The sequence below is a fragment of the Zea mays genome, chromosome 10 (assembly GCF_902167145.1).
Source record: "Zea mays cultivar B73 chromosome 10, Zm-B73-REFERENCE-NAM-5.0, whole genome shotgun sequence".
Classification (NCBI taxonomy): domain Eukaryota; kingdom Viridiplantae; phylum Streptophyta; class Magnoliopsida; order Poales; family Poaceae; genus Zea; species Zea mays.
In genome coordinates, this window is record NC_050105.1 from 28,092,993 (window position 1) to 28,110,477 (window position 17,485).

Genomic DNA, 17,485 nt, shown 5'->3' on the forward strand with positions numbered 1-17,485 from the left:
GGGTTTATAAGATGATAAAACACGTAATAACAATATTAAACCTTTTTAACTTTTTAGAGAAAATATATGTTATATATCTAAGGTTAATGAGCTACGAATCACGTTATTAATTATTACTTTATGAAGCATTATGAAACATATTATACAATATTGTTAACCACTCACTTATGACAAATTAAGATATAAGTCTAAATAGGTTTTATGTGAAAGGATCATTATTATTAAACACTTATTTATGGAAAGTTATGATATATGCCTTAAATGAACTCTTATGTAAGAGACAATGAACAAACAACTATATTTTATTTTTATTAGAAAGTACATGGCTTATATTATTATATTCGAAGTTCATATTTAAAGTAACATTTTAAGTTATAAAAGAACTTAAACTCTTATTACTTTATTTTATTCCTTAGGAAAAACTAAGTGATTCGTATATAATGTGGACTAAATTTTATGAAATCATTAATCATGCTATAAATCTAGTTAAGAACAAATTAACTATCGGTTTGATTAATAAATTCTGATAAATGATAATTAATCTATTAATTATCTTTAATTCCATTGTAGGAACAAATGATCCAGATAATTAAAATGAATACTATATTTATTGGTATATTATTAACTATCATTTTAGTTATGACAGTGTGAGCACTTAATTAAGCCATTATATCATTATTAGAAAAGTTATATGACATATTACTATTTAGTACGGTTATATTTAAACATCTATAATGAAACTTATTAAATCAAAATCATGATGTCTATTAAAAAGGTCATTTTAAAGTTAGAAACAAATTATCTAATTCTTTAGTAAGAAACCTATATTTATCAACATACTATCAATTTCTTTATTAGAAAAATATGAGTGACTAATTAAGTCATTTTAACATTATTATAAATTCTATTATTTCTGTTTTTCTCCTTTTCTTTTCTAAATAGAATTTATACATATAACTAGAAATTGTTTATTTATAATTCTTCTGACATTAATATACTAAGGATTAATTGTAAATTACTAAATAAGACTTTTAATAACCTATTCATGGTTATTATGACATAAATGAGCATTTTACTATTCTACGTAATTAAGTGCTATACTTATGAATACATTTATTATGAATAGTAAAATCTATATATTTTCATTCGACTAGAAAATACGTGACTTAGTGCCTATTTCAATTTCTTCACGTCAATCAGTTTACACTTAAAATACTACTAACAATTATTATTCCACACACTAAAGCGAAATCAAATCTGTAAACGTTTTCTAGTATGAAAGTCACCGAGGTAGTGAATAGTGACCGTGCTCATTTTTAGAATTATAAAATCATACGCATTTTCAAAGTATTGTCGCGGTGTTCAATTTTGGTTACACGTATACATCGAATCTCTAAAGTCATACACGTGAATCGCCAAATCGCATAATCTCAAAAACAATAATTCATAAATTGATTCAAAACGTGTTTTAGAACATAAATCAACATTTGGGGTTGTTTTCAACCTTGTGGTGAATGGAGGGATTCGGTCGCGGTGAGGCGAGGCACGACCAAGGACGAGCGAAGATGGCGCAGACGAGGCTCAGCGTTGGGCGCGGATGATCCAATTGGTGTGCTACGCGATCGCGTCGACAACAAACGGTGTAACTCTGGCGATGCGTTTGGATGGCGGGCACGAATTCCGGTGAGGTTCCATGGATGGCGAACGGTGTGGACGAACTCCGACGAGGCACGACGGCGAGCGGTGGTGCTGCTGCGCGCGCGGGCAGGGGTTCTTGACGGGGTGCTGCGCAGGCTCTGGTGCGGTGGCGTTGACACTGGCGAGGTTCCGGCGAGGCAGTCCCAAGAGCAGGGCGCGAATGTGAGGAGCGAGGGAGAACTTGGGGGAGGAGGCTCGGCTGGGGAGGGAGAGCTCCATGGCGTGACCGGGCTTTTATAGAGAGCGGGAGGGAGAGAGAGAGACGCCGAGGGGAGAGGGATAAATGGCGGGCATGAATTCCATTGATGGCCATCAACAGAGGGAGGTAACGGCGGCATTGAAGCTCCAATAATGCGAAGACGAACGGACACGGGCTTCGGGGTACGACGCGTGGTCGGTTCCTGGCTTGGGCGCGCGTCTTGGCTGTCGCGGCACGGTAGGGCAGTCGGGTCGCAAGGGCGGGTACTGGGCACTTGGGTGCGGCACTTCGGCACTTTGACGCAGTCTTCCTGGGCTGCTCGGGCGTCGGGGCAGGAGCGAGTCCCGGCGGGTCGCGCGGGCGGTTGCAGGCGCGGCGCTGTGGCCTAGCGGCTGGCGCGGATGGCGGGGTCGGGCTCCGGGTCGCGGGCGGCCTCTGGTCCGGTTGGGCGCAGGGCGGCCGGTTCGGCGAGCGGGTGCTCGGGATGGCCGGGGTCGCCTAGCGGCTGTGTGCGCGCGAAGTCAGGGGGAGGGGAGAGAGCAAGGGAGAAGAGAAGGAGAGAGAACGGGAGGAGAGCAGTCGGGTGGGAGCACCAGGGAGCGGCGACTGTGCAGGGAAGGGCAGGGCACGCTACTGGCTAGGGTTAGGGAAAGTGGCGGCCGACCTACATGGGCCTAATGGGCCGATTCGACCAGGGTAGATTAGGGTTAGGTTTTGTTTTTTTTCTTTTTTTCTATTTCCTTTTCTAATTTCGAAATACATATTTAAATAACCCTAAAATTTATAATAATTAAACCAAAACTATTTATAAATAAAATATTTATTTATGACTAATATTATTATATATTATTTGGTTTTTCATTTAAAAAGAAATGATATTCAATATCCAAAATCACTTATGAGCAATCAAAAATCATTCCAAATGCAAATAAATAATAAACACTTAACAGAAAATTTATTACCATAAATACCATTAATAACTAAATGTATTATTTTTATTTAATGATTTTTATTGTGTTACACTTCGTCAATGTGGTCCGGGCACAGTACTTGCTCTGCCGAGGCTGGTTGCAGAGGTTCTTTGATTTGGTTTTGTTAGTCACTCTTCCTTTGGGGAGATGTACTGTGTTTATTAAACTGGAGAAACCTAACGGGCGGCTATGTCCTCTGGGAAATCTTTGTAAAGGCTACGCAGTGAGACCCTGCTAGGTCACCTTGGTAGTGATCAATGGGGAGGCTAGAACCCCAGGCAGAATGGGAATCAAGGCTTATGGGTAAAGTGTGCAAGCTCTGCAGAGTGTTAGAAACTGGTATATCAGCCGTGCTCACGGTTATGAGCAGCCTTGGGATCCTCTTCGATTAGAAGAACATTGGTTACTTTTATGATGATGATTAGCAATGATGGTTATAATTTTGATCTCTGGTATTTCCTCTTGGAGGGAGTACCTCTGGGTAATAACTGGGTTATTACTAAAACTTGGCACTACTTATAGTAATAAAACTTGACCAACTAAAAGCAACTGCTTAACCTTAAACTCCACATACATCTAGTCCACTTTAGTCAAACGGGACATTTGCTGAGTACGTTGAAGTGTACTCACCCTTGCTTTACAAACCACCCCACCCTAGGTTGTCCCCACTGTTCTCAGTGCTCAGGAGGTGAAGCTAGCAACATGGATGACTTTGAGGAGTTCCAGGACTACGATGAGTTCTAGTTTATTTTAGTGGCAAACCCTCAGTTAGCTGCCTATGTAGGCTTACATTCTACGTTTCGTTACTTCGCACTTTGATTTAATGATTAACACTATGTTTATGTAATAGACTCTGTGGATGTCTCAGACATCTTGATGTAACTAAGTACCTTTTCGCTATTTAATTCAAGCATTGTGTGATGATGTCCCATTATGTAATCGCTGTGTACGTGAGTCCTGATCCTGGCACGTACATGGTTCGCATTCGGTTTACCTTCCAAAACCGGGTGTGACAGTATCACTAGACTAGAATCCATCGAACAACATCATAGTCTTCATCTGCAAACTTCTAATCAAAATTAAGCAAGGGGTGAGCACACTTACGGTGGGAGCTCAACAAGTGGGGTGAAAATGTAAGGTTAACAAGGTAAGGCTAAGGTTCAATGTGGTTAACATTTTAGTTGGTCAGTATTTTATTACCAACATCTGATTACTAAGTGTTAGTATATACCAAACCTAATTAAGCATAATTAATAATCAACATAAGCTCAAACCACTTGAACAAAATAACATCAACATGAGGCTCAACCACTTGAGCTAACCACTTAAGCATACCGCTTAAACAAAACCGATCATGATTTATCTCCATCTTCAAGTTCAGTTATCATGTGAGGGTCCAGACCTCTTAACCGTGAGCACGGCTGATATATCAATTTTACACTCTGCAGAGGTTGTACAACTTTACCCACAAGCCGTGTATCCCCTCTAGCTTGGTCGACCAACCTCGTATTCACTTCCAAGGTGAATGGCTAGGGATCCACTGTGAGATTTTCACAAAATATACTTAGTACAAAGCTACCCTCTAAGGTTTCCACGTCAGTATTGGTGACCCTCTTAGTGAGGTACCTTAGCCAAGAATACCACCCCATGTTAATGTGATCTGCCACCAAACCACTGTCGTCCCCTCTTGCCCATATTTCAGGTAGGGTTGCTAAGCATAAAACACAATAAGTTAATTACCAAAGCTAGAGCCATGATAGCACTCGTGGTTGCACTGTTTTCTTATATGTCACTCCATGTTCCAATTAATACATATGATCTTGTTATCTCATGATCGCAACAATAACATAAACTTGGAACATTAATATCATTAAAGAGTGACATCATAGGGTTGAAGTTGTAGCAATAGTATAGCTACTTGATTAAATCATAACCCAGGGTAAACAAGGAAAAGTTTTGAAAAGGTTGGATACATCTAATTAGGTAACCCATCAAATTATGCATGAAATAAATGTAAACCTAGTAATCATGTGTTATTTGGGATCAAACAGAGTATGTGGGGGGGGATAGGTCCACTTGCCTTACTGATAGAAAACATGTGTTATTTGGGATCAAACAGAGTATGACAGAAACCTATAAGGTTTAGGTGTTACTGGCAAAATATCCCCATTGCGCTAGAATGTCAGACTATAATGATGTATCTGATCGATGAAGAATCTCTGATGGATTACGATCTTTGATGCACTTATGTTACACCATCATTTAAGTTGTAATGAATAAACGGTTGGAGCTAGAATATGTACTATTACAACTATAGTATCCCCTAAGTCCTGTGAAAGGACAAGTTATTTGCTTTGCAGAACTATGTATACATTGTGGTGTATGATAGAATGAAAGGTGTAGTTCCCTAGCCCCATCCATCCTCATTATTCCAGATAAATAATGAGACACATATTTTGAAGAAATATGTTTTAGTTATGAGTGATAACGACTTTGACGTGTCATCGTCAGGGGGAGTGAATGCTTAATATTGATAATAATTATGGGACATTGCATGTTATATTGTATGCCCCGAAGACGTCAGCTTGATGACCAATATGTAAACCTTTATGAAAGTTTCTATCAAATATGTAGATCCAGTCGATCGAACACCACCAATCAAAGTGGCTTGTTTGTGTTGATACGTGCACTTACCTCGTGTATCATAGAAGTGAGTTGATGTGAAGTTCCTAAAATAATCCTTGCAATGATATGAAATCCGTTTTCTAAATCTCTATGTGCATAAACTTCCAAAAGAAGATGTTTTGACATATTGATACATTTTTGCAAGGATCAGGGGGAGCTTGTTTCTAAATTTAGTCATTGTAGAAGATTCGATGGAATCTAGATCCTGAAGATCGAAATATGTCCTAATGACAACTGTTATACTCTTTTTCCCTCGATGAGTTTTCCTGAAGTTTCTCACATAAGGTTTTTAACGAGGCATGTGTTGGTCGCAGTATTTGCCCAAAGGAGAGTGTTAAGTAACCCTAGTTAAGATTATGTGGGCAAATACCGACTTTGCCCCTGATATGTCTCACGTCTCTATATAAAGAAACTCGTACACTCTCATAACAGAAGAGAAAGAGGGCTAAAGGTCCAACCTCACATTCTGTGTCTCATGTGTTCTCTGTTGTGCTTCTGCGAAAGGAGAAATGCCTTTCAAATCTTCTCACGACTAATCTAACGTATCACGTAGTTATTCAATACAAACAAGTCAACTTGAGAAAATGCAAGGAGACGCAAAGCGAGAGCCCGAATTGGTGACCAGGTGAGGTGCAAAGCGGGGAAAGCGAAAAGGACCCTCGCTTTGGAGTTTGGGCTTGGCAGCTTTGCCGGGCCACGACCAGATCCGCCGAATCCCAACCAGCTCCGCTTCCGCGTCGTCCAAACAAACACAATAAATAGTACTAAAATAAAAGGGAGCAAAAGTCGTATAAAGACACCGGGACCTCGTCGTCGCTTCCCCCCACTGATTCCGAGTCCATCTTTCCCCGCCGCCGGCCGTGATCCCTCCTCGCCGCTGACCGCCCCGCCTGCCCCGGCATTCTCCCGCTCCAGATCCAGGTACCCTCCTCTCATTCGGCTGCGCCCGCGCGTCGCGTCCTACTGTAATATAATAATCTCTCCGCTTTGTTAGCCCGCGCCGCCGGCGCCACCTGGGCTCGCGCCGAGCCGGAATCCGCCCGGTTGCCGGGTGCGTCTCGATGATCCCTGCGCTTGATATTTCCTTGCTTGCGCGGGGTGCTCGTTTTGGTTGTTTCATTCATTTTTGTTCGTTGCTGTGCCTGTGAGCCGTGGAACCCCAGGGTTCCTCCCTCTCCCGGATCCGGCTGGTTCGCGTGTGGCTCTGTTGTTAAATGCACTCGTTCGTTCGCTGTGATGTGGTCCTAAGCAACTTCTTTTACCGTGCTCAACAGGGCCCTCATAGAGCCTCCGCTCGATCTGCCCCCGGATCGGATTGGCCGCCGCGCATCTCATGGTGAGTTTGATTAGCTGCTGGTGCTACATCTATGAGCTTGCAAGTGCGTTTGGCACCTTGCTCGTTTGTTATGTGCACGTCAAGTAGTGTTGGAATAGTGCCTCCTGATTTTGATCTGTTTGATTGATCGGGCCAACAGGGTGAGGAAGCTGTCCACTTCAGCGTCGTCGACGCCAAGGACTGCAAACAGAGTGCCTTTGAAGTCGGCGATAAGACGGTGAGTGCGATGGAATGGATTAGCCTGTTCAGATTAGCTGCCTGGTGTTCCATGGTTCTTTAGACGTTTGCTCGGGGGTTGTTTCTTGTTTTATGCTTATGACTTTAAGGCTTGGAGCAAATGCTCGTGCTTTGTCCTGCCTATATGAAATAGCTGCTGCTCTTTTTATGAATGTGAACCTTTGTAAGAAGGATAGCCCGTTGAGTACCTTGTCACTTTCAAAAAGCACACATCATCTCAGCTAGACCTTTCTCTTTCTAGCAGAAAGGCAGGATATGCACAGTACATGATACTGTATGAGCTTCTTGTATCAGCTTGGAATTAACTAAGATGACAGGCTGCATAACCTAATTCCTTTGCTAATATGTAGTGACTTTAACCTTGCACTTTCAGTTATCAGCTGCTGCTTATTTTTCTGCGAAATATTCTGGATCTAAATTGTCCCAACATTCTCTTGCTTTTGCAGTATGTTATTTGTAGATCAGATGATGATTTGAAAACATCTGCTGTTAAAATTCACGACAAGCTCACTCAGACTTGGTATTGCATTTCATCGTTTCATTGGTCTGCTCTGCTTCCTTTGCACTCAACTTATTTGTACCTATTCATTCATATTTTTTTGTCTTGTTGCATTGCAGGCTCTCACCCACAATACTTGGGGAACAGCCACTTCTAACCAAGTCACAGTCTGTGATTCCTGTCAGTGATGAGAAGATATTAGTTATCGAGAAGGGTGTTCCCTTGAATGAGTCCATCTGGTTCCTTGAGGTATACACTAGCAAATTGATACAATGCTCTGTTTTGGATTTGAAATACTGTTCCTCTTTAGATATTTTGAATGCACCGGCAGCTTGCACAGGGTGCTTCCTAATTTGTTTCTGTTCCTACATATGTTAACAAATTTCTAGTCTCTTGTGTCAGACTTTTTCTTCTACACACCCATAACCTAACTAAGTGGACACACTACTGTTTTTTTTTCATTTATTCAGATAGACACCCCCTTTGTTAAGCAACAACGGAAAATCAAGGAAACAGAAGTTGTTTCTTGGAGCAAGGGAGTAATCGGCGTTGGCCAAAAACCAGTTGTGATTAGTGGTCCTTCTGGTGTTGGTAAAGGGACATTGATTGCAAAGTTGATGAAAGACTATCCATCGAAGTTTGGTTTTTCTGTTAGCCACACTACAAGATCTCCAAGGGAAAAGGAAATAGATGGTGTTCACTACCACTTCACAGAACGAATCAAGATAGAGAAAGATATAAGCGAGGGCAAATTTCTTGAATTCGCTCATGTTCATGGAAATGTGTATGGCACAAGTATCGAAGCAGTCGAATCTGTAACTGATGAGGGAAAGGTAAGATTAATACAATCTTTAATAAAACTTTCTGAAAGGTGAACTGCTTCATCTTTCCATTGCTTTTTCGTTGAAGAGGTGTATTCTCGACATTGATGTCCAAGGAGCTCGATCCGTGAGGGCTTCTTCTCTTGAAGCAATATTCATCTTTGTATGCCCTCCATCGTTCGAGGAACTAGAGAAGCGCCTTCGGGCACGGTATATTTGTAGTTCATGAAATATAGTGTTTGGATAACAATATGTGATGTTTGTCTCATTCTTAACCATAATTGGATGACATGCTTGATTTATTCTCTGGTAAATTGGTCATACAGGGGTACTGAAACAGAGGAGCAAATCCAGAAACGACTCAGAAATGCTCAGGCTGAACTTGATCAGTCCAATGAACCAGGTCTCTTTCATCATCTTTTGGTCAACGATGACCTTGAGACATGCTATGAGAATTTGAAGGTAATTCACCCAGATCATTGGCTACCTTGCCTGGATTGTTTCAACGCAATACTTCAATTATGACATTAATCTTTTCTAAATAATTGTTGTTGTAACCTACAGAAGTTGCTTTCTCTGGATGATGACCAAGAAGATTCAGATGATTTTTGTAAGTTCAAGAAATATTTTTACTTCCACTGTGTACTGATGCTTCATTGTGTTTTTTCTGATGGTGGATCCCATTATCCTTCAGTTAACAAGGAGGACAAAGAAACTGCAAGTTACTCTATCGTGTCCAAAACTGACTCAGAAATTTTGTTGCAATCTGAGACTAACGAAGGCAAAAATGGAGCCATACACTTGTATGTCATTGGCCCAATATTCTTTTTACAGAATTCCTTGCTATTAGTATTTGCTGTTGAATTCGTGCTTAAACTTGTTTATGTATATGAATTTCTCTGCAGGCTGGCACTTGATTTGTCGTCTCTCTCAGGCGGTGCGCCTGGACGAACAAGGGGCCTTAAGATTGGCTCAGTTAACTCCTTTTGACAAGGGCTTATATTGGCGTTTTAGATGACCCAAAGCATTCTTCAAAATGATACAGCAGAAGCACTGACTTGAATTTTGGATCAATTCCCATGAGCTGATATCTTCAAAAACATCTTAGTTAGGAAAAAGAAGGAAACGAAAATGGAATTTATTTCCATTTGTTATTTGTTTGGGTGCCACAAGGAGGCAAAATCATAGCAAGGAATTGTACCTTATTTTTTTTAGGGATTGTGTACTTTTCTGCTGTTGAGAGGTATTTGGTGGTTGGATAATGTGATGGAGCCTATCTAAATGTTCTTTCATAGTGGTCTGAATAACATTGAGCTCATTGCTGGATTATGTTGTGATTCTTTCAACTCTTGGGTCATGTTGCACAGAACTAACTCGTAGTTCTGACCAAAGAGAAATGTTTTTTTATGTTAAGTACGCCCTGCCGTAAGCAAGTGTAAACTTTGGGGACAAATTGCTTTTCATGTATTTGAGTTTGATATTTGAAAATGGTACAAGTATGTTCCCAAACGTCACTTTGCGACTATGTTTACAAGCTCGGCCCTCTTGCTGGTCTGGTCCTCTCGCTGGCGTCGCCGCAGGCGTCACACGCCGCTTCATCGGACACCGTCCAGACCGGCGGAGCCTCCGATGCCTCTGCCGGCCCTAGCGCGAGTTGCGAGTGCGCTTTGGCGTGGGGCAGCGGTCGGAGTGCGATGGCGATCGCGAGCACGCCCGCCTTGGCTCGAGGCAGCGATCGGACGGCGAGGACGATGGCGCGTCGCATATTCACATTGTACCTACGAGAGGGCCTTCTTGAAGAAAGGGAAGACAGGTATGCTTTCACCTCAATCCCTCACTGATCTGTCATTCTGTCTTCTGAATTAAGACTTAGCTCCAGATTAGCAGCATTTACCGGTCACCAGTTATTTCTTCCCTGTTACCCTTTTCCAGATCTATTTTTTAGTCTGAATTCAAATAACCAATATTGCCGTTCAAGTTGAGAAAATATCGTTCTCTTTGTCTCTAATAGCTGCATGTGTGGACATCATTAAGACGTGTCACAAACATGATGCACCTGTGACCTGACACAACTAGAATAAGAATGAAACTTGAGCATCATGGTTCGAATTCCATTCACATCAACTGGAAATATATTTAGCTCATCATCTGTAAAGAAGTACTGGCATGTATTTAACATGAGACTTTCAAAAGAACGGCATACAAGAGGCTGCAGGATCACTGCAAATCAACATTGCTCAGAAGTCAGGCCGGTTGGTCTTGGAATAGCAAAGGGGCCCTGGCAGCAAAGCGAATTTAGATATGTTAGGGGGTGTTTGGTTCCTTTAGTCATACTCCTAACTTTAGTAACTAAATTTTAGTCCCTAAAAATTCTTTTTGGGAGAACACATTTAGTCTTACCGTTTGGTAGTTTGGGGATTAAAAGTGACTAAATTTTAGTCAACTAAAGTTTAGGAGGTGGAAACCAGATAGCCCCTTCATCACTATTTTGATTTGCTTAGGTCAGTTACGGATTCTGATCAGCATATTTATCTTGAATTCTTGTGCAAAATCGACAACCAAGAGTATTTTCTAAATTTTACTCCGTAGACTATAAGGGTGATTCATGCAACCAAAGTCAAGGTTTAGCTATAGATTCCTTTTATTCTAGCCATGAGAAAACCGTTGTAAACTATGAGAAAGCTGAAAACTATTTGGTTGTATCAATTATAGAGCATGACGACATGACAACCTAGCAGAAGGCGACACCGTCCGAGAGGACCAGGGGGCGGTATGTAAGTAGAGGGACTCTAACTCTCATCAAGAGGATGACACTATGAGTTGGGGCAATTTTTCTGTTTATTTCCTCAAACACTACACAATGCCATAACCATCTAAGGGTTGGAGACCCATATTTATAGCCCTAGAGGCTGCACTACCACACCCTTCTCACACACACTACACAACAGGATTGTCCTCTAGATGCTAAAGAGACTACAGAGGACAGTCAAAAGCGACTGTTGTCCTCTAGATGCTAAAGCGACTTCAGAGGACAGTCAAAAAGCGACTGCTGTCCTCTAGATGCTAAAGAGACTACAGAGGACAGTCAAGCTGTCCTCTAGATGCTAAAGGACTACAGAGGACAGTCAAAAGCGACTGCTGTCCTCTAGATGCTCAAGACTTATTCCATCATTCACCCCTAAGTCTTGGGCGTCGTCTTGTGAGAAAGTTGGGCCATCCCGGACCTGGAGCAAAGCTCAACAAACTTTATCTTCCCAAGGGGCTTGGTGAGCAGGTCTGCAAGCTGATCCTTGGTGTTGATGTAACGCGCCTTGATGCTCTCTTCTGTCAAGCTGTCTCGGATGAAGTGGTATCTCAGCCGGATGTGCTTGCTCCGTTCATGGAACACGGGGTTCTTGCCCAATGCCAGAGCGGACTGGCTGTCCACCCTGAGTTCCACCGCTCCAGTGTCTCTCCCAAGGAGATCACCGAGCAGTCGAGCCAGCCAGATCGCCTGAGTCGAAGCAGTGGACGCCGCTATGTACTCGGCCTCGCAGCTGGACATGGCCACCACCTGCTGCTTGACCGACTGCCAGCTAATGAGGCACTTGCCGAGGAAGAAGAGGATCCCGCTTGTGCTCTTGCTAGTGTCGATGTCACCGGCGTGGTCGCTGTCGCTGTACCCGACAAGGTGTGCCTCCCCAGGGCACCTCGGGTAGTAGAGACCGTGGTCGAGAGTCCCCGCAACATAGCGGATGATCCTCTACACAGCCTGCTCATGCTCCGTCGTCGGTCGCTGCAAGAACTGACTAACGTAGCCGACGGAGTATGCCAAGTCAGGCCGTGTGTGGACGAGGTAGCGAAGGCTCCCCACAAGACGCCGGTACTGTGTAGCATCCACCTCCTCCGTCGTGCTGTCGCGACTCAGCTTCAGCCTCTCCTCCATCGGAGTGAGAGCTGGGTTGCAGTCGGTGAGCCCAGCCAGCTCAACAATGCGCTTGGCGTAGGCGGTCTGGCGAAGTGTGATCCCGGAGTCTCTCTGGTGCACCTCAATCCCCAGGTAGAAGGAGAGATGCCCCAGGTCACTCATTTGGAAGGTGGCCTTCATCTCTTCCTTGAACGCTGCCACCTCTGCATCCTTGGCGCCGGTGATCACCAAGTCGTCGACGTAGACACCCACCAGCAGGGCACTTCCTCCATTGCCCCGCCGATAGATGGCCGCCTCGTGCGGGCTTGGCGTGAAACCCATTCCTTTGAGTGTGGAATCCAGCTTGGCATTCCACGCCCTCGGTGCCTGTCGCAGGCCATAGAGAGCCTTGCGTAGGCGCAACACCTTGCCCTCCTTGCCAGGGATCGCAAAACCTGGCGGCTGGTGTACGTAGACCTCCTCCTTTAAGTCGCCGTTGAGAAACGCCGACTTGACGTCCATGTGATGAACGTGCCAGCCCTGCTGGGCTGACAGCGCAAGGAGGAGTCGCACGGATTCCATCCGTGCCACGGGGGCGAAAGCATCGTCGAAGTCGATCCCCTCCTGCTGTAGGAAACCGCGTGCCACCAAGCGAGCCTTGTGCTTGACGATGGCGCCGGCTTCATCCCTCTTCAGTTTGAACACCCATTTAAGGGTGATCGCGCGATGACCATGAGGGAGATCAGCGAGCTCCCAGGTGCGGTTCGTCTCAACCGCGTCCATCTCCGACTGCATCGCGGCACGCCAAGCCGCATGTTTCTCGGCCTCTGCGAAAGACCGAGGCTCACCATCGTCGCATGCAAGATGCAACTCTCCTGCCAGAATACGAGATGTAGGGCCTGGTACCGACGGGTCGATGAGAAGGCCCTCCACCCTTCGATACCGCAACGGCTCGCCGTCGTAGCACGCGCCGACGCGCTCCTCGTCGCGGGACAGAGGGGTCACGAGCTCCACTGGGTCGTGCTCGACACGAGCTGGTGTCGGAGAGGACGTTCCCGGAGAGGGTACCGTCGGTGCTGGAGTACGTGGTGGCGAAGAGCTCGCTGCAGCCGGAGTCGTGGCTGGAGTGCGTGGTGGTGAAGAGCTCGTTGTAGCAGGAGCTGGAGAGTTTGGCGCTGGAGTCGGTGGAGACTTGGGGGCTGGGGTAGACCTGCTCGGAGAAGAGTTGCCTACTCCCCCAGCTCCCTCAAAGTGGACGTACTCGATGGTGAAGTCGTACGTCGGAGTTGTGTCGTCGTCCACCGCCTTGTTCCACGCCCATCCTCGCCCTTCATCGAACACTACGTCGCGCGCCGTGCGCACACGCTGTGTTCTTGGGTCAAGGATGCGGTAGGCCTTCGAGCCCTCCGCGTAGCCAATGAACACCCCCGTGGTGCTCCTATCGTCGAGCTTGCTGATGTGGCCAAGCTCCTTGGTGAATGTGAGGCAGCCGAAGACCCGTAGGTGAGAGACCGCCGGCTTGCGCCCATGCCAAGCCTCATACGGTGTCATCCCGTTGAGAGCCTTGGTGGGCGAGCGGTTGAGGATGTAAACCGCTGTCACCACCGCCTCTCCCCAGAAGACAGCTGGCATTCCTTTCTGCTTGAGGAGAGCCCGAGCCATCCCCACAACCGTCTGGTTGCGCCGCTCGACGACGCCGTTCTGCTGCGGGCTGTATGGCGCGGAGTAGTGGCGCTGAACGCCCTCAGCCGCGCAGTACGACGCGAACTCAGCCGCCGTGACTTCGCCGCCGTTGTCGGTGCGCAGCACGCGCAGCTTGTGGCCGCACTCCGCCTCCGCAGCGACCTACACACGCCTGATGGCGTTTGCAGCCTCTCCCTTGCTGCCAAGGATCATCACCCACATGTAGCGGGAGAGATCGTCGACGAGCAGCAAGAAGTAGCGTCGTCCTCCCGGTGTGGCTGGTGTCATCGGGCCACACAAGTCCCCATGCACGAGCTCGAGCCTCTCCTTGGCTCGGAAGCTCGACTGCTGGGGAAAGGGGAGCCGTCTCTGCTTTGTCAACACGCAAACATCGCAGAATTGCTTCACATGGTCAAGGCACGGCAGGCCTCGTACCATCTCCTTGGCACTGAGCCGCTTCAGGGCCTCGAAGTTAAGGTGTCCGAAGCGCTCGTGCCACTGCCATGCCCTGTCGTCTCGACGAGCAGCAAGGCAGCATGGTTGTGCCACCTTCACATTGAGGATGTATAGCCGATTTGGACTCCTGCGTACCTTGGCAAGAAGGCGACGAGAGGGATCCCAAATCCTCATGACTCCGTGCTCGACCTCCACTCGCGAACCGTTCTCATCCAGCTGTCCCAAGCTGATGATAGAGTTCCTTAACGCGGGGATGTAGTAGACTCCGGTGAGCAGCCTGTGCTCACCAGACGCGGCGGTGAAGACGACTGAGCCGGCGCCCTTGATCTCTACGCCGGAGGCGTCCCCAAACTTGACGGAGCCTCGGACGCTAGAGTCAAGCTCGGTGAAGAACTCCCGTCGGCCGGTCATGTGATGAGTGGCGCCGGTGTCGAGGCACCATCCTTCGATCATGTCCTTGTTGGAGCCGTCGCCGAGGAAAGCGCGTGCTTCCGACTCATCAAGGTGGAGGAGTGCCGCTGCGGCCGGTGCCGCTGGAGATGGCTCGATGCTTGCATGTGCCAGGAGCAGGGCCTCCTCCTCCGCCTCCGCCTGTGCGACGTTGGCCTGGCCACGTCGTGGCTGCCGACAATCCCTGGCCCAGTGGCCAAGCTTGCCGCAGTTGTGGCAGCCGTCGTCTCGTGCCGACTTCTTGTTGCCGACGGCGCCGCCTTGGGCACCTCCATGTGCACCACCCTTAGCATGTCCTCGCGCCCCGGCCTGGGCGCCTCCACGCGCCTTGCGCGGCTTGCCGCGTTTGCGGCCTCGTGTCGAGGAGGACTCCCCCTTCTTCTTGTCACCCTGGCAGGCCTCCCACTGCTCCCGAGTGAGATGTAGCTTCCCGCCGATAGTGATAGGCCCAGAGAGAGCCTGTGGTTCGTCGCCGTCGACCACCTTGAGGCGACCAATCGCCTCTTCGATCGTCATCGTGGAGAGGTCTAGCAGAGACTCGATCGAGCGAGCAATCTGCCTGTACTTCTCGGGGATGCAACGGAAGAGCTTCTCAACAGCTCTCTCCTCATCGTAGGTGTCGTCGCCGAACTGCACCATCTTCTGCAACAGAGTGTTGAGGCGGAGAGCAAAGTCGTCAACATCCTCACCTGGCTTGAAGGCCAGGTTCTCCCACTCCTTGCGAAGTGCCTGCAGTGTGGTCTTGCGGGCACGATCGCTGCCGATGCGGGTCGCAGCGATGGCGTCCCAGGCCTCCTTGGCAGTCCGCTTCTGGGAAAGCGAAAACTGCATCTCGGGCGGGACTGCAGCAATGAGGGCATCCAGCGCCCGTGAAAGGGAATTAGGCTTACACCCAGTCCCTAATTAATTTTGGTGGTTGAATCGCCCAACACAAACAATTGGACTAACTAGTTTGCTCTAGATTATATGTTCTACAGGTGCCAAAGGTTCATCTATATCTATACTAAATCGACTGTCCGGAATACCGTAGATTATTCCGGACAGGAGAAGCTTTTTGGAAAAACAGGCCAAGCGCGGACCGTCCGGGCCCTTGCGGCGGACCGTCCGCGACACGAGGATGTCACTCGGCCAGAACCAATGCAAAAATCCAAGTCTGTGCTATGGACTGTCCGGAGGAAAAACAGACCGTCCGAGCCCTTGAGCGGACCGTCCGGCCTCTGGCGCGGACCGTCCGGTAGGTGAGAAACCAAAAAACCCGAAGGTAACGGGTTCGGAAAAATGAATTATAGCGGCCTCGCGGACCGTCCGGACCAGGCGGGCGGACCGTCCGCGACTGGCTCTGTCTGACATCTGACGTCGCATTAAATGCAATATAGCCGTTGATATAGCCGTTACTGCTGACCGTTGCATTTTCAGCCGTTGATCTACAGGGGCGGACCGTCCGCACCAGGAGGGCGGACCGTCCGCGCTCGGCAGAAAGGCCCAACGGCTAGGAAGTGGTTGGTGGCTATAAATACAACCCCAACCACCTCCATTCACATCATCCAAGCATTCCAACCTTCAACATTCAATACAAGAGCTAGCAATCCATTCCAAGACACATTCAAAGCCTCCATCTCTCCAAGTTTCACAATTGAGAAAAGAGATCATTAGTGATTAGTAGCTTGAGAGAGAAAGTGATCCGTGTGTTATTTGTCGCTCTTGTTGCTTGGCTTTTTAATCGTGCTTTCTTGATTCTTTCATTGCGATTAAACTCACTTGTAATTGAGGCAAGAGACACCAATCTTGTGGTGATCCTTGTAGGAACTTTGTGTTCCAAGTGATTGAGAAAAGAAAGCTCACTCGATCCGTGGATCGTTTGAGAGAGGGAAGGGTTGAAAGAGACCCGGCCTTTGTGGCCTCCTCAACGGGGAGTAGGTTTGCGAGAACCGAACCTCGGTAAAACAAATCCGCGTGTCTCACTTACTTATTCGCTTGCGATTTGTTTTGCACCTTCTCTCGCGGACTCATTTATTATTACTAACCTCGGCTTGTAGTTGTGATTATTTTTGTAAATTTCAGTTTCGCCCTATTCACCCCCCCCCCTCTAGGCGACTATCAATTGGTATCAGAGCCCGGTGCTTCATTAGAGCCTAACCGCTCGAAGTGATGTCGGGAGATCACGCCAAGAAGGAGATGGAGACCGGCGACGACAAGCCCACTACAAGCCAAGGGAGCACTTCATCTTCATCGGAAGAGTCCCGCACCAAGAGAAGAGAGAAGAAAAAGAAATCCTCCAAACGGAAGGAGAAAAGATCTTCCTCCTCTCACCATAAGGAGAAGAAGGAAAGATCTTCTCACAAGCCGCATCGGAGTGGGGACAAGCACAAAAGGATGAGGAAGGTGGTCTTCTACGAGACCGACACTTCATCGACCTCCACCTCCGGCTCCGACGCGGCGTCCGTCACTTCTAAACGCCAAGAGCGTAAGAAGTATAGTAAGATCCCCCTACGCTACCCTCGCATTCCTAAACATACACCTTTACTTTCCGTCCCATTAGGCAAACCACCAACTTTTAATGGTGA

At 47.0% G+C, this 17,485-nt stretch overlaps 1 protein-coding gene across 2 annotated transcripts; it reads left to right on the forward strand.

The window, feature by feature from the left end:
• The first annotated feature begins 6,242 nt into the window (after positions 1-6,242).
• Positions 6,243-9,834, forward strand: LOC100284281 (uncharacterized). 2 transcript variants are annotated; one of them, XM_035963076.1, is made up of 11 exons: positions 6,243-6,474; positions 6,828-6,932; positions 7,029-7,106; positions 7,573-7,646; positions 7,745-7,874; positions 8,096-8,458; positions 8,535-8,656; positions 8,773-8,908; positions 9,011-9,056; positions 9,141-9,249; positions 9,352-9,792. In XM_035963076.1, the coding sequence occupies exons 2-11, from the start codon at positions 6,921-6,923 to the stop codon at positions 9,434-9,436; spliced, it is 1,155 nt and encodes a 384-aa protein (XP_035818969.1). In that variant the 5' UTR covers positions 6,243-6,474; positions 6,828-6,920; the 3' UTR covers positions 9,437-9,792. The 2 variants fall into 2 exon arrangements, with proteins under 2 accessions (XP_035818969.1, NP_001150648.2); NM_001157176.2 differs by having other exon boundaries at positions 6,386-6,474; positions 6,828-6,889; positions 9,352-9,834.
• Positions 9,835-17,485: the final 7,651 nt, after the last annotated feature.